Source organism: Podarcis erhardii (assembly GCF_964252035.2).
Source record: "Podarcis erhardii genome assembly, chromosome: 7".
Taxonomy (NCBI): domain Eukaryota; kingdom Metazoa; phylum Chordata; class Lepidosauria; order Squamata; family Lacertidae; genus Podarcis; species Podarcis erhardii.
The window spans coordinates 86,811,304-86,838,781 of NC_138511.1; the positions used below are offsets into that span (position 1 = coordinate 86,811,304).

Below are 27,478 nucleotides of genomic sequence, written 5' to 3' on the forward strand. Positions count from 1 at the left end.
CTGTCCCCGAACAAGTAGCTTGCATTTAGTTTCAAAACATTTGAAGAGTCTGCTGGATGAGGCCAATGGCCAATGCAATTCTGGGCTGCATCAATAGGAGTATAGCATCTAGATGAAGGGAAGTAATAGTGCCACTGTATTCTGCTCTGGTCAGACCTCACCTGGAGTACTGTGTCCAGTTCTGGGCACCACAGTTCAAGAAGGACACTGACAAACTGGAACGTGTCCAGAGGAGGGCAACCAAAATGGTCAAAGGCCTGGAAACTGGTGTTTCCTGCTTGGCAGGGGGTTGGACTCGATGGCCCTTGTGGTCTTTTCCAACTCTATGATTCTATGATTCTAAGTCCAGCATCCTGATCTCACAGTGGCTGACAGTGGGAAACCTGCATCAAAAGTTGAAACTGAAATACTTTATTGTCACTGGACCATAAAGAAGGCTGATCGCCGAAGAATGGATGCTTTTGAATTCTGGTGCTGGAGGAGACTCTTGAGAGTCCCATGGACTGCAAGAAGATCAAACCTCTCCATTCTGAAGGAAATCAGCCCTGAGTGCTCACTGGAAGGACAGATCCTGAAGCTGAGACTCCAAGACTTTGGCCGCTTCATGAGAAGAGAAGACTCCCCAGAAAAGACCGTGACGTTGGGAAGGATGGAGGGCACAAGGAGAAGGGGACGACAGAGGATGAGATGGTGGGACAGTGTTCTCGAAGCTACCAGCATGAGTTTGACCAAGCTGCGGGAGGCAGTGGAAGACAGGAGAGCCTGGCATGCTCTGGTCCAGGGGGTCACAAAGAGTCGGACACGACAACAACAACAAAATAGAGAAATAAATAGAGAAACATAGTTCTCCGGTTTCTCTAGATGACTTGTTGCAAGATGAAAGGCGGTAGCTGTTGCATCAAGCAGAATTCAAGCCCAAGATCTCCCTTCCCCTCTTCCTGTTTCCACCAACTGGGGTTCAGAAGCATTACAGATAGAGAATAGCCATCCTGGCTAGCAGCCATTGACAAGTCTTATCCTCTTCACCAGTATTTACCAAACTTGGGTCTTTTGGACTACAACTCCCATCATCCCTAGCTAGCAAGACCAGTGGTCAGCGATGTTGGGAATTGTAGTCCAAAAAAACAGCTGGCGACCCAGGTTTGGGAAACTCTGCTCTACACAAACAGGGTGCAAAGGAGGGCCACAGAGGGGGTGTGGCCAAGGAGGGGTGTGGCCTCTGGAGAGTCCCACGGGCCAGAGGCAGAGGGGTCTCGAGGGCTGCACTCAGACCCCACACTTGAGATTCCCCATCCCTGATATAGTTGTAAGAGCGGCTGATAGGTTTTTGTTGTCTCTCATCCCTTTTTAATTTTAAAAAAGTAAGAAGAGCCTGGGACGCAGGTGGCGCTGTGGGTTAAACGACAGAGCCTAGGACTTGCCGATCAGAAGGTCAGCGGTTCGAATCCCTGCGACGGAGTGAGCTCCCGTTGCTTGGTCCCTGCTCCTGCCAACCTAGCAGTTCGAAAGCATGCCAGTCCAAGTAGATAAATAGGTACTGCTCCGGCGGAAAGGTAAACGGTGTTTCCGTGAGCTGCTCTGGTTCGCCAGAAGCGGCTTAGTCATGCTGGCCACATGACCCGGAAGCTGTACGCCGGCTCCCTCGGCCAATAAAGCGAGATGAGCACTGCAATCCCAGAGTCACTCATGACTGGACCTAATGGTCAGGGGTCCCTTTACCTTTACGAAGAGCCTGCTGGATCAGGCCCATCTAGTCCAGCATCCTGTTCTCACAGAGGCCAGGCCAGATGCCTCGATGACAAACCAACAAGCTGGATTCGAGCAAAAGAACGCCCCCTCTTTTGTCTAAATCCCGACTGGGGCGCATGCAGTGTTTGAAAACCCACTAGGACCTTGTGTTTGAAGAAGAAGAAGAAGAAGAAGAAGAAGAAGAAGAAGAGGAGGAGGAGGAGGAGGAGGAGTAGTAGGAGGAGTTTGGATTTGATATCCCGCTTTATCACAACCCGAAGGAGTCTCAAAGCGGCTAACATTCTCCTTTCCCTTCTTCCCCCACAACAAACACTCTGTGAGGTGAGTGGGGCTGAGAGACTTCAAGAAGTGTGACTGGCCCAAGGTCACCCAGCAGCTGCATGTGGAGGAGCGGGGAAGCGAACCCAGTTCACCAGATTACGAGACTACCGCTCTTAACCACTACACCACACTGGCTCTCACTGGTTTGTCTGTGATCTGTAAGACACCCCGGCACAGTTTGAGGAGAGGTCTTTTTCCTAGTGCAAGCCACATCCAGGGCAGGGAGCCTGCCTGGAAGAAGGAACTGCAGAGCTGAGGGTGGGTGGGGGAAAAAAAAAATCCAGCAGCAAAGAATTTGGGGGATTTTTGTTTGCTTCTTTCAAAGCGTGTAACGTATTTATTGCCAGCGTATAAATCTGGCAAGGCTCAAAGGAATAGCGGTCACAGAAGCTCAGAACAATAACGGCAAGTATTTGGATGGGGGGGGGCGTTGCATCACTGGATGGAATTAAGTTCAGAAGAGCCAGCCGTGTGCTCCCAGCTGACCAGCTGCAGGAAAATGAATCTTGCCCTGGGCAAATGGCTCCATGGCTGCCCTGATGGCTCTCTCCGTGTGTGTGTGTGTGTGTGTGTGCGCACGCGCATTGCTCTTTCCACCTCCCAAACTACTTTTCAATTTCCCTTGACGATATCTGCAGACACAGAGACAGCAGGGAGATCGGAGGATACTGTTCTCTTTCCAGAGAGCTTGTTCACGACCTGCAGCTGCAGCCAATCAGACTTACATGCACCGTGGAAGATTACACCAAAGCTGCTCTGTTTAGGGCTACACACACCAAGGAAATGAACCGCGGGCTCTGTGGGCACAGAATTCGGCTCTGTGATTTGTATAAATTGGGACATTGTCCAGCATCTCTGCATCATGCATTCCGGTTTCGCAAGTCACGGGGAAGGGCAGGGAGGGCACAGGGCACAGGAAACATTACTCAGCAGCTCCTCTCGACTTCCGAGATGTGGCCTGCACATTTTTAAGCGTCTCGAAAGATAAGAAGCCCCAAAGGCCCACATGGTCCAGCCTCCTATTCCCACAATGGTCAAACCAGGTGCCTATGAAAAGTCTGCAAGCGGGATCTGAGCGCAACAGCCCTTTCCCAACCTGCAGTCCGCCTCCACCTGTATTCCAGCAGATGGAAATCTCTTAGCAGGAGATCCAGCTGCCCCAGAGCTGGGGGAAACTGACTCTCCAACTCCCTTCATCATCCCTGATTCCGCAGGGTGGATGAGGCAGGAGTTGCAATACAACAGCATCTGAAGGGCTGCAGGTTTCTAGCCCCCTGTTCTGTCTAATAATAATAATACTAATACCCTCCCCAGCCAAAGCCAGGCTAACAACAGTAAAAATAGCACAGTTTACATAAAAATGCAGGTCCCGGCCTTTGCCATTTTCTTTCTTTGCATTTTATTCTGCACAACCACCATGTGAAGTGTTGGGAAAGACTGTGATTATGTGTGTTGTGTGTGTGTACACGACTTGGCCCATTCGACCTTTATAAGGATTTGAAGTCAGTTTTGTTTGACCCAAGCACAATATCTCTCTTATGCCACACTGTCTCTCCAAACAGATCAACAGAGCACATTTGATAGGTGAAAGTCAAGCTTTTAATGTTTGATGTTTTATTGTATTTTAAAATATTTTGTTGGAAGCTGCCCAGAATAGGCAGGGTATAAATAATGATAATTATTATTATTTTCCTTGTAGGTGCGGCTACTGATGCAGCAAGCTGCAGAGTTCTCAATGGCAGAATTTACATTTCCTCCGCGCATAATCTGGCTTCTTCCTGGGTCTCTCACACTCAGTCCAGGAGGGGCAGACTATGTCCTTTGCATGCAGATTTACCCAGACTGATTAAATTTTGATCCAGGAAGATTCCCAAGGTGCCTTTCCACAAAACAGGTGGATACAACTCTGGGGCTCCTTCTGCCCACTTCTGACACCTGCTGTTGCACTGGGGCACTGCATTGTTCCTTCCCCTAGGGCTTCGGGTCCTTTCCTTGTCCCAAGGGCAGAGAGGGAAGGGCCAGAAGCAGCCGCTGACCACTAGAGGGGCGGAAGAGTAACTGCAGTTTCTAGGATGAATGCTTGGCCTCCCTAGCTAGAGGAGATCTGGTTGCAAGGCTGCAAAAGGCCCTCTGAGAACCACTGCCAGTCCGAATCAATGGCACTGCGCTAGGGAGGGCAGGGGAAGCGAAAGCAAGATTCATCGTGTCATTGTTTTATAGAGCGCCGTCAAGGCGCAAGATGTTTTTAAACATAGTATTTGACTTCCCCGAGTCTCTTTCGTCTGAATTTCTTAGTAATTATCTGTAGCAGTTTCCAATATCAATATTTCAAAAAACCAAATCACAGTCAAGATGGATGGTGCTTAATTGTAATTAATTACTGTATTTTTTGCTCTATAAGGCTCACTTTTTCCCTCCTAAAAAGTAAGGGGAAATGTGTGTGCGTCTTATGAAGCGAATGCAGCTATCCCAGAAGCCAGAACAGCAAGAGGGATTGCTGCTTTCACTGCACAGCGATCCCTCTTGCTGTTCTGGCTTCTGGGATTCAGAATATATATTTTTCTTGTTTTCCTCCTCCAAAAACTAGGTGCGTCTTATGTTCTGGTGCGTCTTATAGAGCGAAAAATACGGTAAGTGGCATTATGCTGTATTGTATGTTTTTATTTTTTTCATTTTTTCTTTTTTTTTTGATTTATTTTTTGTTTGTTTTTGTTACTGTTAATTCTTTTGTATTATGCTTATTTACTGAAAATAATAAATATTATTGGGGTGGGGAGATGTTTTTAGAAAGTACAAGGGAGGAGGTCCCTGCCCCGAGAGGCCTCCAATCACAGGCACTCACAATAAATAGCTTGCGGCGTTTTGTAAAACGGGCACGACGTTATTGCCAGGAGAGTCTTGAAAGAACAGCACCCCAACCCACGTAATCTCACCTTCAGCTCCTATGGAAACCAGCTTGACTCCTTTGCTTGCGATGAAATCGAGAGCTTTGTTCACGTTGTTGATCTTATGTACCCTCATCTTTCCTCTCTCCGGTTTCGGTAACCGCTCCCCTGGGGAAGCAGAAAGAAGAGAGGGGTTGGCTGGTTGAAGGAGGAGATGGGATTGAAAGAGCACAAAAGTGAGCTTCCTTCTAGCATCAGATGCAAGCTCAGCAAGACACAAAGGAAGTCTGTGGCTCCTGCAGGACAAACACCTTTCTTGTCCAAAGAGGAACAGATTTTTCTTTTTCTTTTGGTTTCCTAAGTTACTCCAGGTTGAATTCTCTTTAGCAGTCATCCGTCTCTCCAAAGGGAGAAGAAGCTGACATTTGGGTCAGATTTCCCAGGCTGTAAGCCTATTCAAGCACCGGAGTGAGGCAAAGATATTGAACCAACGGGGGGGGGGGGGATTGTCGAGAGGGAGCTGGTGCGAATGGGGTCAAAATGGGGTTAACAAGGCGCCAGATGGCCCATCAGCCTTCAGCCACCCCCAAAATCAGTTTAAACTCAAACTGTGAAATTATTCAGATTAACAAGGTTTGCATGGCTAATTCAGAGTTAAGAACTGGACAGTTGGGGGGGTGGGTATGGAAAGAGTACACTATGCCTTGTCTATTTGTTGTCCCCATTTCTTTGTGGTATCAGACACCAGTGGAAAGCCATGTTCTTCCAACCAGGCCCCTGGAACAGCAACTGACTTGTGAATTACAGTGGTACCTCGGGCTACATACACTTCAGGTTACATACGCTTCAGGTTACAGACTCCGCTAACCCAGAAATAGTGCTTCAGGTTAAGAACTTTGCTTCAGGATGAGAACGGAATTTTTTTTTTTTTTTTTATTTCGGCTTCCCCCCTTCGGACTCCCCAGTCTCAGTCCCCAGGATGAGAACAGAAATTATGCTCCAGCGGCACGGCGGCAGCAGGAGGTCCCATTAGCTAATGTGGTGCTTCAGGTTAAGAACAGTTTCAGGTTAAGAACGGACCTCTGGAACCAATTAAGTACTTAACCCGAGGTACCACTGTACAAGGATTGCAAGCTCCCCAAAGACATGCTCTACAGCAGGCTATGTAGACAAACTTGGCCCTCCAGATGTTTTGGGACTACAACTCCCATCATCCCTTGCCACTGGTCCTGTTAGCTAGGGATGGTGGGAATTGTAGTCCCAAAACATCTGGAGGGCCGGGTTTGCCTATGCCTGCTCTACGGGGCGCCGCCTTCAGGCAGCAGGCCCGTTGGCAGACCAGCTGTGCGTTACAAAGATGTCTGCAAACACGACATGACGGCTGGCAACATCAGCCTTGCCCTTGCAGACAACCACAGTGCCTGGAGACTGGCAAGACAGGTTGTGTATCCGCAGCAGCGACCAGAGGAGGAAGAACCAGAATGAGCGCAGAGAGAAGAAACGGCAAGGTGTGTCTGCAGCAGCACAACCGGACGCCTTCCTCTGCCCCAGCTGCAACAAAACATGGCTCTCCCGCATCGGTCTCTGCACTGCCAGCAGGAGCTGTAATTCCCCAGTGGTCTGACTTCACCCACAAAGGTGCACCAGTCCCTTGTCTCCTGAGACAGACGGATGCCAACAACAAACAGGCTGTGGGGGCCACTGCTATGATCCCAGGGCAGATGCATCACCTCCCACCATCTTAGGACATGAATAGGCAAACTAAGGCCCAGGGGCCGGATCCGGCCCAATCGCCTTCTATATCCAGCCCGCGGACAGTCTGGGAATCAGTGTGTTTTTCCATGAGTAGAATGTGTGCTTTTATTTAAAATGCATCTCTGGATTATTTGTGGGGCCTGCCTGGTGTTTTTCCATGAGCGGAATGGGCCCTTTTATTTAAAATGCATCTCTGGGTTATTTGTGGGGCCCCCACAAGTTCTGAGGGATAGTGGACCGGCCCCCAGCTGAAAAAGTTTGCTGACCCCTGTCTTAGGATGGTCGAGGATGACTGCTCAAAACTCAAACTTGCCGCAGAGTGAAAACGTGGTCCTGAAAAGTGCCAATCAACAGCCCTTGCAGCCAGTGTGGTGTAGTGGTTAAGAGCGGTAGTCTCGTAATCTGGGGAACCGGGTTCGCGTCTCCGCTCCTCCACATGCAGCTGCTTGGTGACCCTGGGCCAGTCACACTTCTCTGAAGTCTCTCAGCCCCACTCACCTCACAGAGTGTTTGTGGTGGGGGAGGAAGGGAAAGGAGAATGTTAGCCGCTTTGAGACTCCTTAAAGGGAGTGAAAGGCGGGATATCAAATCCAAACTCCTCCTCTTCTTCTTCTTCTCACCTGAAATGACCTCCAGCAGCAACATGAGCTTCAGGCCATCACGGAAATCTTCGTCGATGTTCTCAATCTGCGTGCCGGCTTTCCGCAGGTGAGAATTGCACCATGCTGTGAAAGTCTGGATGGGAGAAAAAGAGGAAACGTAAGGCTCTGGAATAATAATTATTATTATTATTAATTTTTTATACCCCACCCATTTAGCTGGGTTTCCCCAGCCACTTTGGGCGGCTTCCAACAGAATATTAAAATACAATGATCTATTAAACATTAAAAGCTTCCCTAAACAGGGCTGCCTTCAGATGTCTTATGGACCCTTATAGACTCAAAAGCACTGCAGACTGGTACTGTGGCAGCCCATCTGGCTCCTTCAAGGCAATATGAGATCCAAGACAAACACAGGCTAACTTGTTTTTTTGGCTCAGGAAGGAAACACGCAAGGAGGTTCAGCTCTCTGTCCTCCACCCACCCAGGTTCTGACTTCAAATAGTTATGACTTTGTTCCAAAATTGAGCAGGGCTGCAGTCTGGCCTTCCATGAATCCTCATCACACAAGGCACAGAATCTGGCCTAAAGACATGGAGCCTGGTTGCTACTGCAACACTTGAAAAGCCGCAGGTTTCTAGTCCTCAGGTTCAGAAGCAGCCTGGCAACTTTTTGCCCCTTTAAACACAGCCCAATGTATGGTATGTAACTCCGGTAAAATTAGCAAAAATGTATAAGACAAGTAACAAATGTTGGAAATGTAAAGAAAAAGAAGGTACTTTTTACCATATGTGGTGGGAATGTAAGAAAGTAAAAAGCTTTTGGGAAATGATTTATAATGAACTGAAGAAAATGTTGAAATATACTTTTGTTAAGAAACCAGAAGCATTTTTATTAGGCATTACAGGTAATGAGATAAATAAGAAAGAAAAGAAGTTATTTTTATATGCAGTGACAGCAGCAAGAATATTGATGGCCCAGAAATGGAAACAAGAGGAGCTACCTATGTTAGAAGAATGGAAAACAAAAATGATAGACTACGCAGAATTGGACAGAATGACAGGAAGGATCCGAAACCGACAAGATCAAAGATTCACAGAAGATTGGGAAAAATTTATTGAATATTTGCAAAAACTAAGTGATAATCAGATTACGTTTGTAAGTTTTAATGAAGCATTGTGATGGGAAATAAGTATTAAAAGGGGGTGAAGTTTTACAGAAATAATATAATATAAACAACAGAAATGTGTTTAAAGTTAAAATATGAAGGATTTGCAGACAAGTTGAGGGAAGTCGAAAAAAGAGAAATAAGATGTAACTAAGATGTATGGAGTGTATAATTTTGTTTTGTATTTGAATATATATATATATATATATATATATATATATATATATATATATATATAAAACACAGTCCAAGGCCTGGCCTTCAGATATTTAAGAAGAAACTTGACTTTCCAAGTTCCTGCTCCCATCCTTTTGGAAACTTTTGAAATAAAAGGTTCTATTTCCAGTTTGGAAGTTGGACTTCATTTTCGAACAGAATCCAAAATCTTGCAGGTCCTGAGTGGAAGGGTGCACAGGGTCTGGCCAACATAATTCTTGCCCCCATCTTACATGGTGGGCTTCAGCCAAATGCCCCTCACAGTATCAGACCCTCCCTCAAGAAAAGGGACAGGTGTGGACTGCCTGCCCCCCAGGAGGAGAGCCGATTCCTGCCCTCCACCGCACACAGTCTATATTATTGCACTCCCCCAAAGAGCAGCTTTGAGTTAGGAAACTTGTTTCTGCAAACTGATAACGTCTGGCTTTGGGTGTGGGCCCTTGGTTGCAGCGGCAAGAAGCAACTGAGCCGCAAAAGGACCAAAACTTGAAGGAGAAAGAAAATTCTGATGGGGCTGGTCGATATCTGGTTTTCAACACCACAATATGTCACCAGCTAAACATCACAATATACTGATATATCACAATTTCTGAATTAAGGATGGAGCTACGGAGAGGTATTGTCTGGCTTCGCGGTTTCCCCCACATTGTGATTCTTGTGTGCGTGCACACATCATGATTTGTGATATATTGCCAGATCGAAAAATCATGAAAACAATGTCACAATATGGATTCCAAACACCCACGCTAAACAGGTGAATGTTTGCACCCAGGAAATCCAAATGGTTCACCCAGAAAAGCTGGATTCTGCTATTAGTATGAAGTACGGACGCTGAACTATTTTGTAGGACTCAATCCACCATTTTTAGCTACGGCAAATTATTTATTCTGGTTCTGACAAGGGGGAAGAGAGGCAGAAGACACCAAAAAGCCAAGGGAAGTATTTAATAATAATAATAATAATAATAATAATAATAATAATAATAATATTTTATTTATATCCCACCCTCCCCAGCCAAAGCCGGGCTCAGAGCCATCTCTTCAGGTTCCAGGAGGTATTGCCCACAAATCTTTGCCACCATGTGGACTACAAGCTTGTTTTTCAAAAGAAAACAGAGATACGGTACATTGGGAGGTCACATAATCCTGTATGTACAACTACACTATATACTCCTTTGGAGTCACACACATTCCAGTCCATAACAAACCTAGGAAGCAAATTATCCCTGCGATGAGGAATCTTTCCCTCATCGCCATCTCTCCCACTTCCTCTCTCTCACACTTTAGATGTGTGCAACTTTATGGACCAAGAGGGAGCAAATGGATAAGGAGAAGCTGAACCAGCATTATCAACTGCGGGGAGCTGCTGAGCCAAAGCAGTCCCTCGACACCGTGCAGAGATAAGCAACCCCAAAGCACTTGCTAGCTTGCTAATCGGCCCTGCTTTCTAAAAACCCAGCTTGGATGCGCCATCAAGGAATCTCCAATGGTGGGAGGCATCAGTGAGGAATTTGTGATGGCCTGGGACTTGGGCTCAGAGTCAGAAACAGAGGAGACTCAGTCTGCACCAGATCCTTTGCCTCAGGCATCACCTGAACCAAGTCTGGGGCCTGATCCTGAAGAGTCCCAGTCTGCACAGGTTCCCCGGCAACAAACACCAGCTGGGCCAAGTCAGGGGCCTGAGGCTGCCCTGGCTCCAGATGCGGGGATGACCTTGTTGCCTTCAGCTGGGCCATCACTTACAGCTGCTCCTCTACCAGTTGGGTCAGGGGAGGCTGAGGCGGCCTCTGGGTCTAGTAACCCACCGACATCTCCCAAGCTGCAGAGACTCAGGTCTGAGAGAAGGAGAGACTCGCAGGAGGAGTGCTCATCTTTGGTCGAAACAGGGAGGTGAGTCACTGGGGGATCAGGACCGGCCGCTACCCCGATAAATATAAAAGACTGTCGGACCCCCGCCCCAGGTTGCGGGAGCAACATTACTGTATGCCAGATCCTGCCTGAGATCCTGTACTTATCCTTGCCAGGTTTCCTGCCTCGCGTCTTGCCTTAGCCCTGTCAGATTGACTCCTAGCAGAACCTTTGGATTCTGGACCGGTCCTGGACTACGTTTCATGGGTTACCCCCGGGCCCAGCACAGAATTGCAGCTCACCACTAAATGCAAGAGGAACCCCCCCCCCAAATCTGATGCAAATGCACTCTCTCCTTCCAACCCCTGCACAAATCATGCATATTCCAACCAGGTATGTCAACCTGCCCCCCTTCTTACCGATATCACAGTGCAAAGGTATCGGGAACAAAGCGGGATACGCTTTGAATGATCGCCTCTTCTGGATGCTGCCAGCAGTGTGTGGCAGGGGAAAGACTCGCTGGCTCACTCAAACTGACACACGCCACCCTCTGAACGCTGCGATCATCATTTGGAGAGCAGGTGCTCTCCTTGCCGGCATCAGCAGGTGGGGGAAAGGAAATCCCGCTTCCACAAAGCTGAGAGGAGGGTGGCAGGTAGGAGAAGCAATTTCTGGGTCACAGAGGGGCTGGTGTGCATGTGTGTGCATATGCATGCATGGCAAAGCTTTGAAGCTTTGGAAATGCCTGCGCCCATGTCAATTCACTGACCGCAGGAACGTGGTCCGGAGGTTTTGTTACCATGGACCCCTTTCTGTTCAGCCTCACTTAGTCCAGGGGACAAGCACATGGGATTTACAAGGCTTCCTGTACATGCATGTGTAGGGATGGGTGGGTTCTGCACATGGCGACACCGGTGTGGTTAACAAGGGAGCAGTGAGGGGGTGGCGCCCGACGTGGCCCTACGTGAGCTTCCTGAGGTTCCTTTGCGAAAGGGAAGCAAGTCAATGGGGCTCTGGGCGATTCCGAAATTGCATGCGCAGGCTTGCTCAGGGGCCATCAAGCCTGTCTCCTGGAAGGAGACTCCCAGCAATAGTTTGGGGTTGTGAGAGATGACTAAGGGGCATGTCTCAAATTATGCACAATGTGGGGAAAGCAAGAAGAAAGCAGAAGTTTCTCTCTTACACACTATCCAAGGAAACATACAGGCTATAGATTTCGGAGAGGCCAAAAGGAAGGGCTTCTTCACGCCACAGAATCTGCAGAAATCACCACCGACTGAGATGTGGCAAAAGCCACGGCTGGGATGACACTAAAACGGGTTTTGAATGAGTCACAGAGGAGGTCCAACAATAGCTAATACCCAAGATGGTTAGACTGAACCTCCTTGTTCAGAGTCAATGTACCCCCCCACCCCGGTGAATATGGGTTGCCAGTGATGGTTTTTGCCTTCTACAGTTGTTGATGATGGGCTTTCTGGTGGCATCTTATTGGCTACTTGTGGGGAAAGGCTGCTGAACCTGTGATCTGATCCAATAGGACTGAAGTTCTTATGACAAACGCTCCAGTCCGAGAATATGGATTCTATGGAATTTAAATTTTAATACAACACGAAAGAAATGAAACCAAGCAATAAAAATATTTCTTTTTTTAAAAAAAACCATACAGCATCTAGGAACGCGGCATTACAATTGCTTCAACCGGCAGAAAAAACATTAAGTCCGTGTTTCTCAAACTTGGGTCTCCACCTGTTACTGGACTACAACTTCCATCACCCTTGTCCACTGGTCCTGCTAGCTAGGGATGATGGGAGTTGTAGTCCAACAACAGCCGGAGATCCAAGTTTGAGAAACGCTGCATTAAGTGGTCCACCAAGACCCTCTGCAATTTTCAAGTGCCCCCTTTGGGATGGGGGGGGCGGCGAGTTTGGGAACCACTGGCCTGCAGTAAATTTTTGCTTGCCACAGGTGACTGCAGCTGTTTGCAAGCCTTACCTTAAGCAAACCCCACCCTTTGCAATAAAACATGACTGTGTAGACCTATGATCTCCCTCCATTGTAATGCTCACTCCCCCCCTCCCTGAAGATGCTGCAATACTGTTAAAGCCGCCCCCAGCCCCACTTGCCCTTTCAAATTGCGAAGAAATCCACACCCGTATAGACCGCAGGTGCGGCTGCTACTATTATTACTTTTCTGGAACGAGCAACATTGCATTCCTGTTACTCAGAAGCAGGGAGCTTTGAGCCATGAATAGGGCCTGTCACTCTGCATCAAGCAACCTTTGCAACACCCCAGCTCCAAACATGCCCCCCACCCCACCCTACACATATCCTCGCTGGGGGGCACTGACGCTGCCTGATGAGCACCAAAAGAACGGCAAGCCGGAGAGCTTCCGGCAGCGCAAAGCTTGTTTTGACAACTGTTACTAACCCCATTCATTCAGAAACTCAAGAGGCAGCGGCTGATTAATTGAGCAGCAACGCCACACACAAGCTATCGGAGGGAGCGCCAATATGGCTGGGCTAAGCCAGACAAGGAGCCGGGCATGCTGGCTTTGAGAGCTCCTGGAGATGTTGTGCCACCACCCACCCCCTCACCATCTGACAGATGTATCCCACTTGAAGTGGAAACTGACTCAAGTGCTCTCTGGCAACGGAGAGACCAGTAGCTTGACAGAAGGTCTCTCTCTACTCTGCAAGAGTGGAGGAAGACGAGGAGGTGGCTCAGGTGAAAGCTCAGCTGCAGCAGAAAGGGATGGGCATTGGAAAGAATCTGAAAGGGGCAGTTGGGTGGCGGTGGAGAAAACGCTCCTCTGCTCTTCTCAAGGCCAGCAGCAGACCCAATGCATACGGGGAAGAAGAGCAAGAGGGGCGAGCCAAAAGCTGGCTTTGCATGCAGAAGGTCCCAGGTTCCTATCCTTGGCATCTCCAGGTAGGAGATAACCTTGCTTGGAAACCCTGGGCAGCTGCTGCCAGTCAGTGCAGGGAATGCTGAACTAGATGGACCCAATGGACTGGCTCAGTGTAAAGGCAGCTCCCTATGAGTCGTGTTGGGCTGGATCTTTGTGTAGCAAGGGTTTGTCTGGCGTGGCGCTGCTTGCTGGCATGGTGCTGCAGATTCTAAGGCAGCAAGGCCTCACCCGCTGCTCCAGTTGTTTATTTATTCCGTCGATGTCGTGCCACCTTTATCTTCCAAGGATCTCAAGACGGTGTATGTGGCTCTCCTCCTCCCCATTTCATCCTTGCAACAACCCTGGATGGAGGCTGGGTGATTGAGTCATCCAGTGAGCTTCATAGCCGAGTGGGGGATTCGAAACCTGCTCTCCCAGGTCCTAGTCCCAGTACGTTTCCGAGCACAATTCAAAGTGTTGGTGCTGACCTTTAAAGCCCTAAACGGCCTCGCTCCAGTATACCTGAAGGAGCGTCTCCACCCCCATCGTTCTGCCCGGATGCTGAGGTCCAGTGCCGAGGGCCTTCTGGCAGTTCCCTCATTGCGAGAAGCAAAGCTACAGGGAACCAGACAGAGGGCCTTCTCGGTAGTGGCGCCTGCCCTGTGGAATGCCCTCCCATCAGATGTCAAAGCGATAAACATTCAGAAGACATCTTAAGGCAGCCCTGTTCAGGGAAGTTTTTAACGTGTGATATTTTACTGTATTTTTGGTTTCTATGGAAGCCGCCCAGAGTGGCTGGGGAGGCCCAGCCAGATGGGCGGGGTATAAATAATAAATTATTATTGTTGTTGTTGTTGTTGTTGTTGTTGTCCGACATTCTAACCATTACGCCACACCGGCTCCCACTAGTGGCAGAGGTGCCGTCTAATGGCCTTCGAGTGGTGGGACGGGTGGGCAGCCTGATTCGGGGGTGGGCTGCAGCAAAAGTGCTATCACTAGGCAAACCTATGGCAAGAGATTAAGAGCAAGTCCCCAAAAGCATGTTTGAGTTAGAAGTGGGTCTTGGGTCTGAAAAGGCTGACAATTTGTTGTTGTTTAGTCATTTAGTCGTGTCCGACTCTTCATGACCCCCTGGACCACAGCACGCCAGGCCTTCCTGTCTTCCACTGCCTCCCGCAGTTTGGTCAAACTCATGCTGGTAGCTTCGAGAACACTGTCCCACCATCTTGTCCTCTGTCGTCCCCTTCTCCTTGTGCCCTCCATCTTTCCCAACATCAGGGTCTTTTCCAGGGAGTCTTCTCTTCTCATGAGGTGGCCAAAGTCTTGGAGCCTCAGCTTCAGGATCTGTCCTTCCAGTGAGCTCTCAGGGCTGATTTCCTTAAGAATGGAGAGGTTTCATCAAATCTATCCATTCTTAAGGAAATTGGTTGACAATACCTGGCTTGAAAGACAGGGGTGATGCTCTCCCCCCCCCCCCACAAAGTGCTACTGGGGCAGCCCCTGGAGCCAAGGCAAGCCCCCACCATACACAACTGTCTGCCCACCCAGGAGAGGGCATCACTGTAAGTCTGCCACCCAGACTCTTGCAAAGGGCTCTGTTGCTTTGCTTGGTTTTCTGGGAATGTGACAGAGGCCATGCTGTCTGCTGAGGTTACACGCAGCTCAGCCATCGTTCTGCTTAACGTATTTGCAAAAGAACAAAGTTCAAGTCACTTCTCTGCCCCGAACCTCCTAGATGACTTCGAGCAAGTCTTTGCCGGTGCCCCGCCAGCAATGTGTAGGACGGCATAGCCTACCGTGCAGGGCACTGTGAGGATGAATGAAGCGCTTTGAACTCTTTGAGAGGTGCTATAAACGCCATGCATTATTATAGTATTGCACAAGCATTGTTGCAAACGGCCCCCAGCTCTTTCAGATGGCAAATAAATTGCAGAATTAAAAATAATTACATCCGTCAAAGAGAACTTTTTTTTTTTTTAATTCCCAGGAGCAGAGGTAGGAAAGATGAGTTGGCCCGGGGCAGGAGGGCTGGGCCTTGCAGCCTCGCCCCTTTACCACTGCGGGCGCGTTCATTCCCACGCTCCGAGGAGACCCCACCCTGGTGGCCTGAAGGGGGCTGGGAACCAGAAAACGGCCCACGTCACGCTGCAAGAGCCCCCTTCTCCCTCTGCCGGGTGGCACCAGGAAGCCCAGCTGGGTGAATGAACAGGCCGTATTCTGTGTTGTCTCACTTCCAAACCGCCCCCCCCACCCCAACGAATCGGCCAATCTGGGCAGGCTCCGGTGAGCTAAGCAACCAGGAATGTCGCTTTTGACAGCTTCTAATGAACCATTCATCTGACAAGGAGGGGTGGCGGGGAAAGGCTCTGAAAAACAAGAACAAGGGGATCTGAAGCTGCCTCTTTCTTTTAACAGCTCCTAAAGTAACCTCAGAGATCTTCCCGCTCGGGCTGGCGTCAAAACTTCAGACAATTTTCGGAAGAAATGTGCAGCGCCTGCTCCTGACCTCCCCTCGCCGTGACGGGCGTGTTGAAAAGCAGCCTTATTGTCAGGAAACTTCGATTCCACCTCGACAGGAAGAAAAGTTACCCTTGCACAAGGAATGAATAAAGCTTTGCGTCCAGGGGAGAAAACAAAAGAAAAAAAGGGGGGGGAACCTTTTAGCTTCATTCTTAAACGTAATGTTTGTCATTAAAAGGGCCCAAGTTTGGGACACTTTGTCTCTACGCGCTGAGCTAACTCTGGGTAAATATTTTGCTCGGAAAGGGACTAGCGCTGCATGTTTGGAAAAATTAAAGAGAAGGGGCTTTACTGATCCACACCAGATGTAAAGGAGCAACACGCACTCACCCCAACACCACCAGAACAGAAGGAAAAAGCACAGACTGTCTGTTGCTCCTTGCAGAGTTTCTGCCTCCGTTTACCTTTCGACATCGCCTCCCCCTTGCAAATTCAGCTCACTCAAATATGCCGTATTTTTTGCACCATAACACTCACTTTTTTCCTCCTAGAAAGTAAGGGGAAATGTCTGTGCGTGTTATGGAGCGAATGCCTGCGGGTGGTGGTGGGGATCTGCTGCAGTCGTGAGCAGAGGACCCATGGTTCCCCTTCCTTCCCTCCTCCGTGGTTACAAAGCATGGATCCACATGGATCCTCAGGATTTCTGCATAGGGCTGCTCCAAACTCACCGTCAGATCACATGTCTGTGGCCACAGCATGAACCACAAAAAACATATATCCACTATTTCATTTAGAATATTTTTTTTCTTGTTTTCCTCCTCTAAAAACTACGTGCGTGTTATGGTCTGGTGCGTGTTATAGAGCGAAAAATACGGTAATCGGTAAGGAGGCGCAAGATCAATAGTGCACCAACATGTTGCCCCCCCCCAAAGGAGGCATCACCCCCACTTTCCTTCCACACCTGCCTAAGACAAGGCTACAATTCATCCTCTGCACCTACAACGGGAGGATTCTCTCAGCAAATCAATGCTCGTTGTAGGAAAGAGCATGTTCGTCTTTACGGACTGGAGTGAACAAAGCTTTCTTAGGCTCCACAGCTGCAGACGCAGCCACCCCATCCCAACATATTAAGACCCATACAGGAAACAGCACTCAGAAACACAGAACTGTACTGAAGGTACCCCAAAGGCCATCTAGTCCAAACCCCCACGATGCAGGAATCATGGTTCAAGAATCTTCAGGCAGATGACCATGCAATGAGAGGCACAAATACAAGATGGGTGACACCTGGCTTGAGAGCAGTACATGTGAAAAGGATCTAGGAGTCTTGGTTGACCACAAACTTGACATGAGCCAACAGTGTGACGCGGCAGCTAAAAAAGCCAATGCAATTCTGGGCTGCATCAATAGGAGTATAGCATCTAGATCAAGGGAAGTGATAGTGCCACTGTATTCTGCTCTGGTCAGACCTCACCTGGAGTACTGTGTCCAGTTCTGGGCACCACAGTTCAAGAAGGACACTGACAAACTGGAACGTGTCCAGAGGAGGGCAACCAAAATGGTCAAAGGCCTGGAAACGATGCCTTATGAGGAACGGCTGAGGGAGCTGGGCATGTTTAGCCTGGAGAAGAGGAGGTTAAGGGGTGATATGATAGCCATGTTCAAATATATAAAAGGATGTCACATAGAGGAGGGAGAAAGGTTGTTTTCTGCTGCTCCAGAGAAGCGGACACGGAGCAATGGTTCCAAACTACAAGAAAGAAGATTCCACCTAAACATTAGGAAGAACTTCCTGACAGTAAGAGCTGTTCGACAGTGGAATTTGCTGCCAAGGAGTGTGGTGGAGTCTCCTTCTTTGGAGGTCTTTAAGCAGAGGCTTGACAACCATATGTCAGGAGTGCTCTGATGGTGTTTCCTGCTTGGCAGGGGGTTGGACTCGATGGCCCTTGTGGTCTCTTCCAACTCTATGATTCTATGATTCAATCTTTAATGAAATCCTGGATTTTCGGCAAGTCAATTGACTCAGGGTGGGGTAACATATGTGCCAGTTTCGGCCAACCTGGTGCCCTCCAGATTCTTTTTGGACTACAACTCCCATCAGCCCCAACCAGTGGGCACTAGGTTGGCCGAGGCTAACACATCCCGTTTAGGGTGCCAAGTGAAATGCTACTTCACTCAGATATTCCCGGTGTGGCCTTGATTCTAAAACAGCAGGCAGAGACACAGGAGGACACAAGACCATATCAAATTGCTTCTGAAAGCCCCTTCAGTTTCCAAGTCATTTGCCACACTGGCAAGTCCAAAGCCCCGCTGGTTAAATGGAACTCTTTGCCTAGCTCTTTTGACCACAGGCAGCGATTATCGTACCCTATCTCCAATCATAAGAAGCCAATTTCAGTAAAACTTATCTTGCACCACTTCCAAAGAGATACAGGATGAAAATTTGGCAAGGCTTGCAGGGAGGAAGTTCCTATTCTGGGGCAGGCTCTCAAAATGTATCTCTGCACATCCTTCAGGACCCAATTTGATGCTTAGAGCATTCTCAACACACACTGGGCTAGGTTGAAATACAGCCTTGTGGAATTCAGCCTGGAAGTAGGAGGAGACAAGGCAAGGATTCGGGGCTCACTGTGACTCCTCCTCCCATACCCTTGAAGTAAAGGTAAAAAGGTAAAAGACCCCTGGACGGTTAAGTCCAGTCAAAGGTGACTATGGGGTTGTGGCACTCATCTCGCTTTCAGGCCAAGGGAGCCGGCATTTGTCCACAGACAGCTTTCCGGGTCATGTGGCCAGCAGGAATAAACTGCTTCTGGCGCAACGGGACACTGTGACAGAAACCAGAGCGCATGGAAATGCTGTTTACCTTCCCGCTGGAGCGGTACCTATTTATCTACTTGCACTGCCGTGCTTTCGAACTGCTAGGTTGGCAGGAGCTGGGACAGAGCAACGGGAGCTCACTCCGTCGCGGGGATTCGACCCGCCAACCTTCTGTTCAGCAAGCCCAAGAGGCTCAGTGGTTTAGCGCCACCCGCATCCCTTGAACTACGGGGGCGGCACAGAGGCAAAGATGCTGACCTGGTAAGTGCCGTGATCCAACGCCTAAAAGGAACACAAAGAGCAAACTGTCTTCTAGCTGGAGGTGTCCTTCTGCGGTGGCTTGGAGCCAAATCCTACATGTCACCGGCAAGTGGCTATTTACAGGCCCCAACCAGGAGCACGAGGTGCAAAGGTGCTGCCGTCACGAGGCTTGTGATTCAGAAATAATGGCAACCAACACCTGCTTGCCCCATTTCACACAAGTACTGGTGCTGGGTGGCTATTCCAAACAGCACAGGTTCATCAGCAGCAGGGAAATGGTTTTCTGTCTGAGTCCCTGCACAGATTTTAAAGCCATTAACCCCCCCCTTCCCCCCCCACTCCCATTCCTGGAATGCAGGCATTTCCCTCCGGTCAATGAAAGCCTTGCTACAGTTTCCATAGTTAATGATAGATCTATGCAGACTCCAGAGGCCCCAGCGCTCGCTATTCCAACCAGAAACCTCTGATTTGTACATTTGTGTGCTTTGCACCGAATGAGCCCAACTTCTCACAATCAAGTGCAAATGTCGACTTTAATTATTCCTCCTTGCGGGACAAGCCTCTGCTCTCTGGGCAGACAGGCAAGAGCAAAACCCCTTCTAAACAACATATGGAGAGATGTGCCGCATTTTGAAAGCTCGCGTTGGGTCTCATGCAGAGGTAGCACCGAGCTGTTGGCTCGACGTTGCACGAAATTTCCCTTTCTCAAGTATATTCAACAGACTAACGGGTTCTGCTTGCTGTTCAAAGCAGACTGCAAACCACAGTTCAGAGCTGATTTGCAAGGCAAACCGTGGTCAAGCAGGAGGTGACAAATGAAGAGGGGTGTGAGGGCAGGAAGGGCAAAAGCATAGTGCCAAACCATGGTGTTGTGTGTGAACCAGCTCACAGAGCTACATGCTTACTGCAGAACCAAGCGATCCTGATAACCACTTGAGAACCGAAGGCAATAATTAGCATATGTAATACATAGGTGTTTGTTCTGCTCAGGTATGCATCAATCAAAAGATAAAGGTAAAGGTAAAGGGAACCCTGACCATTAGGTCCAGTCGTGGCCGACTCTGGGGTTGCGGCGCTCATCTCGCTTTATTGGCCGAGGGAGCCAGCGTACAGCTTCCGGGTCATGTGGCCAGCATGGCGAACCAGAGCAGTGCACAGAAACGCCATTTACATTTCCACCGGAGCGGTACCTATTTATCTACTTGCACTTTGACGTGCTTTCGAACTGCTAGGTTGGCAGGAGCTGGGTCTGAGCAATGGGAGCTCACCCTGTTGCGGGGATTTGAACTGCCGACCTTCTGATCGGCAAGTCCTAGGCTCTGTGGTTTAACCCACAGCGCCAGATACAGGAGCCTTAAAACTGTCCACAGTGCTGCAGGTGGATGCAGAGGTAGGAGAGGAAATCCCCTGGTCAAATTTCACCTCAGCTACAGATGCACTGTATTATCTCAGCTTCAGACTTTCAATTCATGACACAGGGGCAACAGAGGTGGAGCAGGTCTGTAAATAGTCGCTTGCATGGTTGCCTCTGGTGAGTAATCACCACCCCAGGGCGACCAGGCAGTGATGTTTTTGGAAACTGAAAGGCAATAAGAACTCCTCCCCCCCCACCCCCCCACCATTTCTGCCTTGCAAGTTGTGCATGTGCAAACAAACAACTAATTTGGGTAGGAGTGGGCAGGCAAGCTCTACGACCCAGTAACTTTTGTGGAATCATTTTCCAGGCTGAGACAGGAGGAGGAACAGGGTTTATTTTCAGCTTAGAGCACCCTTACTGCTCATTCCAGGTGAGCGGCAAACAGCATCTCTGGCACGAAACCCAGAACTCAGCATTTGCATAGCATTTCAAATGTTCGGAGAAATTTCCTACACTCTCTCGGAAATCCCTTTTGGGAAGGACTGGAGCTCAATGGCAGAGCATCTGATTGGCAGGCAGAATGACCCTGCCATCAATCATAGGAGAGCCACTCCATGTAGATAAGAGTGGCTAAACAGACAAAAGACTGATCAATAATACAACTCTATGTGGCAGACTCTCATGTTCTAACCCCGTGTAAAATACCATATTTTTTGCTCTATAAGACTAACTTTTTCCCTCCTAAAAAGTAAGGGGAAATGTGTGCGCGTCTTATGGAGTGAATGCAGGCTGCGCAGCTATCCCAGAAGCCAGAACAGCAAGAGGGATTGCTGCTTTCACTGCGCAGCGATCCCTCGTGCTGTTCTGGCTTCTGAGATTCAGAATATTTTTTTTCTTGTTTTCCTCCTCCAAAAACTAGGTGCGTCTTGTGGTCTGGTGCATCTTATAGAGCGAAAAATACGGTAAGCACAGCAAACGCTGCAAATAAAGGGGGCAGGCCCCAAGGCCACCTAACGAGTCTGTGGCCAAAGTCAGACTGGATTCTTAGCTACAAGTTTTCTAGATCCCATGATGATTAAAACGGTCTGAGCATATAGAACCAATCCTGGCACAACTGCGCTGCCTCCCAATTAGAATCCGGGTCCAATTCAAACTGCTAGTGTTGACCTATAAAGCTTTTACACAGCTCAGGATCTCAATGCCTTAAGGACCGTCCCTCCCCATACAAACCACCCCGGAACCTGCACTTGTCATCTGAGCCCCTTCGCTATGACCTGCCTTCCAGAGAGGTTTGGAGGGTGGCAACAAGTGAACGGGTCTTTTCTGTGGTGGCCCCCTGACTGTGGAATGCCCTCCCCAGAGAGACTCGCCTGGCACCATCACTGCGTGTCTTTAGATGCCAGGCAAAAAGCAAGGCCTATGGCTATTATATAATCTCTGGCCTGTGAAAGTGTGGGGGAGAGAACTGTTATTATGATGATGATTTTACTATTAGGCTGTCAGTATGCTTATTACTAAGTTTTTACTATGCTTTTATCACCGATGTTTCGTAATGTGTTCCTAATGTTGTACACAGGCCTGAGATCTTTTGATAAAGGGTAGTACATAAATAGAACTACTGTATTTTTCGCTCTATAAGATGCACTTTCCCCCTCCTAAAAAGTAAGGGGAAATGTGTGTGCGTCTTATGGAGCGAATGCAGGTGGGAGGCTCTGCTCAGCGCTCCCTTTAAAGAGCCGCACACACGCTCCGTGCACTCTTTAAAGGGAGCGCGGCTCTTGGGGGAGCCTTCATCCCGCTGCCCTGAAGAGGCTTCGCAGAAGCCAGATCCCTCTTGCTGTTCTGGCTTCTGGGATTCAGAATATTTTTTTTCTTGTTTTCCTCCTCTAAAAACTAGGTGCAGTCTTATGGTCTGGTGCGTCTTATAAAGCGAAAAATTCGGTAATAGTAATAATACCACCACAAAAGACATGCGCAACGCATGTGGAAATTGTAGAGCTAATGCATGCTCCTTCAGGTGTAGTTAACAACTCTCATCCGCCCGAGTGAGTATGACCAACAGTTGGGGATGACAGGAGTGATAGTCCAACACTGGGAATACCTTACTGCGGTAGAGGCAAAGCTTTATCCATTACCCAGCATGCATTGCTTGCCATCTGAACCGTACAGGTGACGATTTGTGGCTCGTGACTGGGGAGGGGCCAGATTAAACATTGCCTAGTTATGAACGGCTGCTTGGACGCAAGTTCTAAGTGCAATTTTTTTTAAAAAAAAAAAAATCCCTTTGCAGCAGTTCTTCTGCGCTCTCTCTCTTTCACGCCAGCCGTGCCTTAAGGTCAAACTGCAGGTGGCGCTGGAATGTTCCAAAATGACTAAGAATTTAAACATGCTATTTTGAAACTGGGTGTGGCATGGCATCGGCGGGGGGGAATGAAGGAGCTGATTAAGCAAGCCTGGTGTCGGCCGGGCCCAGATCTGGCAAGTCCCACTCTCTTCTACAAACCCCGTCCACAGTCCGGAGCTGTAAAACTCAATTTCTGGGCCTTACACAACTTTTTTCAAGGTGGGACCTCAGGGTGTCTGAAACAGCCACCATCAATGTTCCAGCTTCATATTCTGTTCACAATGCAAGAATTACCGTATTTTTTGCTCTATAGGACGCACCCGACCATAGGATGCACCTTGTTTTAGAGGGGGAGAACAAGGGGGGAAAATCTCCCCCTCTCTGCTCGGCGCCCCTTCAGCGAAGTGGCAGGAGAAATGGAGCCCCTTCCATTTCCCCTCCCGCTTCGCTGAATGGGCGCTGCGCAGCTCTCCCTCTCTGCTGAAGCCGGGATAGTCTTGCTCTCCCGGGACCTCTAGGGTGTTGCTATTTATGGACCTTAAGGTCCTCCGTGGGGCATACCGGGAGAGGCGGTCCCGTAGGTACGAGGGTCCTCAACACCCTTTGACAGTAAGGGCCGTTTAGCAGTGGAAGAGACACGCTCGGGAGGTGATGGACTCCTTCCTTGGAGGTTTTTAAGCAGAGGTTGGACAGGCATCTGTCATGGATGCTTTAGTTGAAATTTCTGCATTGAATTGGGTTAATTTAAGGTGCTGGTTTTGACCTTTAAAGCCCTTCACAGCCTAGGACCCTCGTACCTACGGGACCGCCTCTCTCGGTATGCCCCATGGAGAGCCTCAAGGTCCATAAATAGCAACACCCTAGAGGTCCCGGGCCCTAAGGAAGTCAGATTAGCCTCAACCAGAGCCAGGGCCTTTTCAACACTGGCCCCGGCCTGGTGGAACACTCTGCCTCATGAGACCAGGGCACTGCGGGATCTGATTGTATATGTTGATGCAGCCTAGAATAGCATTAGCTATTTTTGCTGCTGCATCACACTGTTGACTCATGTTCAGCTTGTGGTCCACCAAGACCCCTAGAGCCTTTTCACATGGACTGCTAGTAAGCCAGGCGTCCCCCATCCTATATACGTGCATCTGGTTCTTCCTGCCGAAGTGCAGAACCTGGCATTTGTCCCTACTACTGAAATTCATTTGGTAGTTCTGGCCCTGTTCTCCAATCATTGAAGGCCATCTGGAACCTCAACCCAGTTTTCTGCGGCATTGCCCACCCCTCCCAGTTTGGTGTCATCTGCAAATTGGATGAGCATTCCCTGCAGGAAGCTGCAGTTATTGGGAATGTGACAGCCACAAATTAAGGGTTTGGCCATGGAGTCAAGCTTGCATACCAGTAGCCATGCTCATAAACCAAACAGCCTGGTCCTTCATATTTTGATCCAAGCTTCTGATTAAACTAAGGTGAGCAATCACTGGCTCCAGGTAATTCACAGAGAAGTGTTACTAAAGTTTGAGGGAGGGAGGGGAGACTTAGGTACAAATAACTGGGAGGCTAGCAACTTATCATTGTGGACTTGATAAATTAATTTACCAAAATTTGCACTGAATAAAAATGTTTTAAGAAAAAAGGGTGAAAAGACCAGAGTAAAATTATGTCGAAACTAAACAAATGATATAAGGGATTAAGTTATAAAGAACATGTGATAAATGGATTTAAAAGGAAAGGAAAATCGAAGACATAATGGGTTGAAATGTATAATATTGAATAAGACTGGAAAGAGGGTAAGGAACTGCTGAATTTGATTGTGTAAAGGGGAACACAGAAAAGGGAGATGTGAGGAAGTCAGGAAAGAAGGTTATAAAGACAATAAGCAAAAAACTAGATTTTTATTTTTTCTCTGTTTTTAGTTCTTTCTTACTATTTTTTCTTTTTTTTTCGCCTATGCTTTTTATTGTGTTTTATTGTACTTGTAGGATTGTGTTGTTTTTGATTGTCTTTTTCTTCTGTTTTGTCTGATTGTGATACTTGTTTTACTATGCAAAATCTTAATAAATATTTATAAAAAACAAAAACAAAATTTGCACTGAATAATCTGAATTACTCCAGGACACTTATCAGGGACAGCCTAGAGAATGGGCGGGGTTATTATTATTATTATTATTATTATTATTATTATTATTATTAATTGTGGGGGTCAGAGGGGGGAGATCTGACTTACACCCCCTGTGAGGGTTTTTGGGTGGCAGAGTTCAGGTATAATGTCTATCTTGGAACACATAGCCATACTGTTTCACACACCTCCGAAATTTGAAAGTATAAATACTCTGGTTACAATAATAATTACCGTATTTTTCGCTCTATAAGACGCACCTAGTTTTTGGAGGAGGAAAACAAGAAAAAAAATACTCTGAATCTCAGAAGCCAGAACAGCAAGAGGGATCTCTGCGCAGTGAAAGCAGCAATCCCTCTTGCTGTTCTGGCTTCTGGGATAGCTGTGCAGCCTGCATTCGCTCCATAAGACGCACACACATTTCCCCTTACTTTTTAGGAGAGAAAAAGTGAGTCTTATAGAGCAAAAAAATACGGTATTTCCATAAACATTACACATGATTTAATGTTGTCTTTTTGCTTTTTAGCATCCAGGGAAATGTAGACAGAGGATTCTTTCTGCCAGCTGGAAAAGAATGGGAGGGGCATGTTTCAAAAGCTGAAAACTGAAATGATCAAATGGTTAAAAAAAATGGGGAAGGGTAAAGTTTTTATTATCTGGGCTTAGAAACAGCAGAGCTCCACTTTTATCGTTCAGAAAAAGAAGAAACCGCAACTTTCAGATAAAAAAAAAAAGGCTCAGAAAATTAATAGACCTAAAAGGTAGGTAAAGAGCAGCAATATGTTTTGGCTACGGAATTAAAACTTTGCAGGCTCCCAGTAATGTTTCGCGGGCTTCAGAAAATGGAAGGTCTGCATGAATTTTAAAGGTGTTTTTTTTAAAAAAACAACAACACAAAAACCTTTGCAATGTCATTTGTATGTGTGCTTCGTCAAACATTAATCCGTTTTATTCCCCCGACAAGGAAGGTGGGTGTATCTTAGGCAATCCAGGGGCCGAAAGCTTCGGAGGCTTCGGAGCCGCATAAATCAGGAGCGAAGGGGCTGGCAAGGCTCCCAGATTGCACTTCTGGGCCACATACCGGAAGATGTTCCGTAACCTTCGGATAGATCACCCCGAACCCACCCACACCCAAGCGCCTAGGAGTGCAACTTGTTTCATAAGCCGAACACAGCAGCACTTTTTTTTATCGGCTACATTCCGACCTTTGAATCTCGGACCTTTGATTTGTAGCTGTGCGCGTTTGCCTGCGGTGCTATTAAATTTTTGAGCCGTGCTTCGCTCACTGCTCTGGAAGAAAATATTTCCTAGCAGATTTCTCTGTTGAGTTCCAATTCTCCATTTCAGACCTGGAGCTGTTCGGGGTGGGGTGGGGGGAGGAAGGGAGGAAAACCATCAATCTGTGCCCTACCCGGGCATTTCCTCCCTGGAATTTTTCATCCATTGGACAGGCTGAAGAAATAAAAGGAGCTGATAAGGAAACCGCAAGCTGGAAGTCTTAAGGGGCCCCTCCCTTGCTCAAACTCACCAAGCCGGCTCCGGTGTTATCTTGCCATGCCTGCACCCCGCCCTTCCCGCAAGGTGCTTCCTGTCAGTTTACACCAGGGGTGTCCTGTTACATCCCCACAGTTACACGGTACAGCTCGGCAGGATCCGTACAGTAATACAGAACGGCGGTGCACAAAAGTGACATGAAATGAAAATGGCGGGGCCTGCTCGGTGGCGGCCCCCTATTTGTGCAATGTATTCTTAGGTGATGGCTGAAAGATTAGTTTGTTTGGTTTTCTGCACTGATTCCCCACCTTCTCCTCCAAGGATGGCCTACGTGGTCCTTCCCTCCTCATTTCAGCCCCCACAACAACCTTGTGAGGTAGGTTTGGCTGCGAGGCTGACTGACTGGCCTGAGGTCACCTAGTGAGCTGATTTATGGCCAAGTGGGGATTTGAACCCTCATTTCAAATCCAACACTGGAGAGCAGCGGTCCTCAACCTGTGGGTCCCCAGATGTTGCTGGACTACAACTCCCATCATCCCTGAGCTCTGGCCTTGCTAGCTAGGGATGATGGGAGTTGTAGTTCAACAACATCTGGGGGCCCACAGGTTGAGAAAGGCTGCTGTAGAGACTCTAACCACTGTACCACACTGGCTCTTCCTGGCAGCCCAGAAATTAGCAGCGGTTAGGATATTGCAGGTGTTTTCAAGTTCATTTTTTAATTCTATTGCTTGCTGCATTGTTGCTAGCCAGCCTGGGCTCCTTCGGGAGGAAGGGTGGGATTGGGATTTAATAAGTAAAATAATAAATTTAATAATAATAACAATAAACAAACAACAAATAGTAGAGCAGGCGCTCTGCATGCAGAAAGGTCTCAGGTTCTCCAGCTAGGCGGATTTCAACCGGCAGGTAATGGGAGAGACTTCTCGCTGCCAGAGACCCTCCCAGAGTTGCAGCCAGCCTGGGCAGAGGAAGAGACAGGACCAGGCCATATGGACAAACAGCTTGAGCTACAATGAGGCAGCTTTCCATGTCACCAAAAGCCAAAGACTGCCTAGCGAGCCTCAGGGCTGGGGAGATCTGAAGCCAGGGCCTCCTTGTCACAAGAGTCTAGCATATACTGTCCTCTCACACCTGGGATTTAAAAGATGGCTTACTAAACTGCAGCAGGCTTATGCAGCTCTAAAGATGACAGGCCCCAAACTGTGTCACC

General features: G+C 48.2%; 1 protein-coding gene across 4 annotated transcripts in view; it reads right to left on the bottom strand.

Moving 5' to 3' along the window:
- ACTN4 (actinin alpha 4) overlaps positions 1 to 27,478 on the bottom strand; it is a 135,935-nt gene that overhangs the window by 56,881 nt on the left and 51,576 nt on the right. For all 4 annotated transcript variants that reach the window (XM_081868792.1, XM_081868790.1, XM_081868789.1 and 1 more), the window contains exons 2-3: positions 7,331 to 7,445; positions 5,004 to 5,123 (exon numbers count right to left, since the gene is read on the bottom strand). In XM_081868792.1, coding sequence (XP_081724918.1) covers positions 5,004 to 5,123; positions 7,331 to 7,445 — 235 coding nt within the window. The remainder of the gene's footprint in view (positions 1 to 5,003; positions 5,124 to 7,330; positions 7,446 to 27,478) is intronic.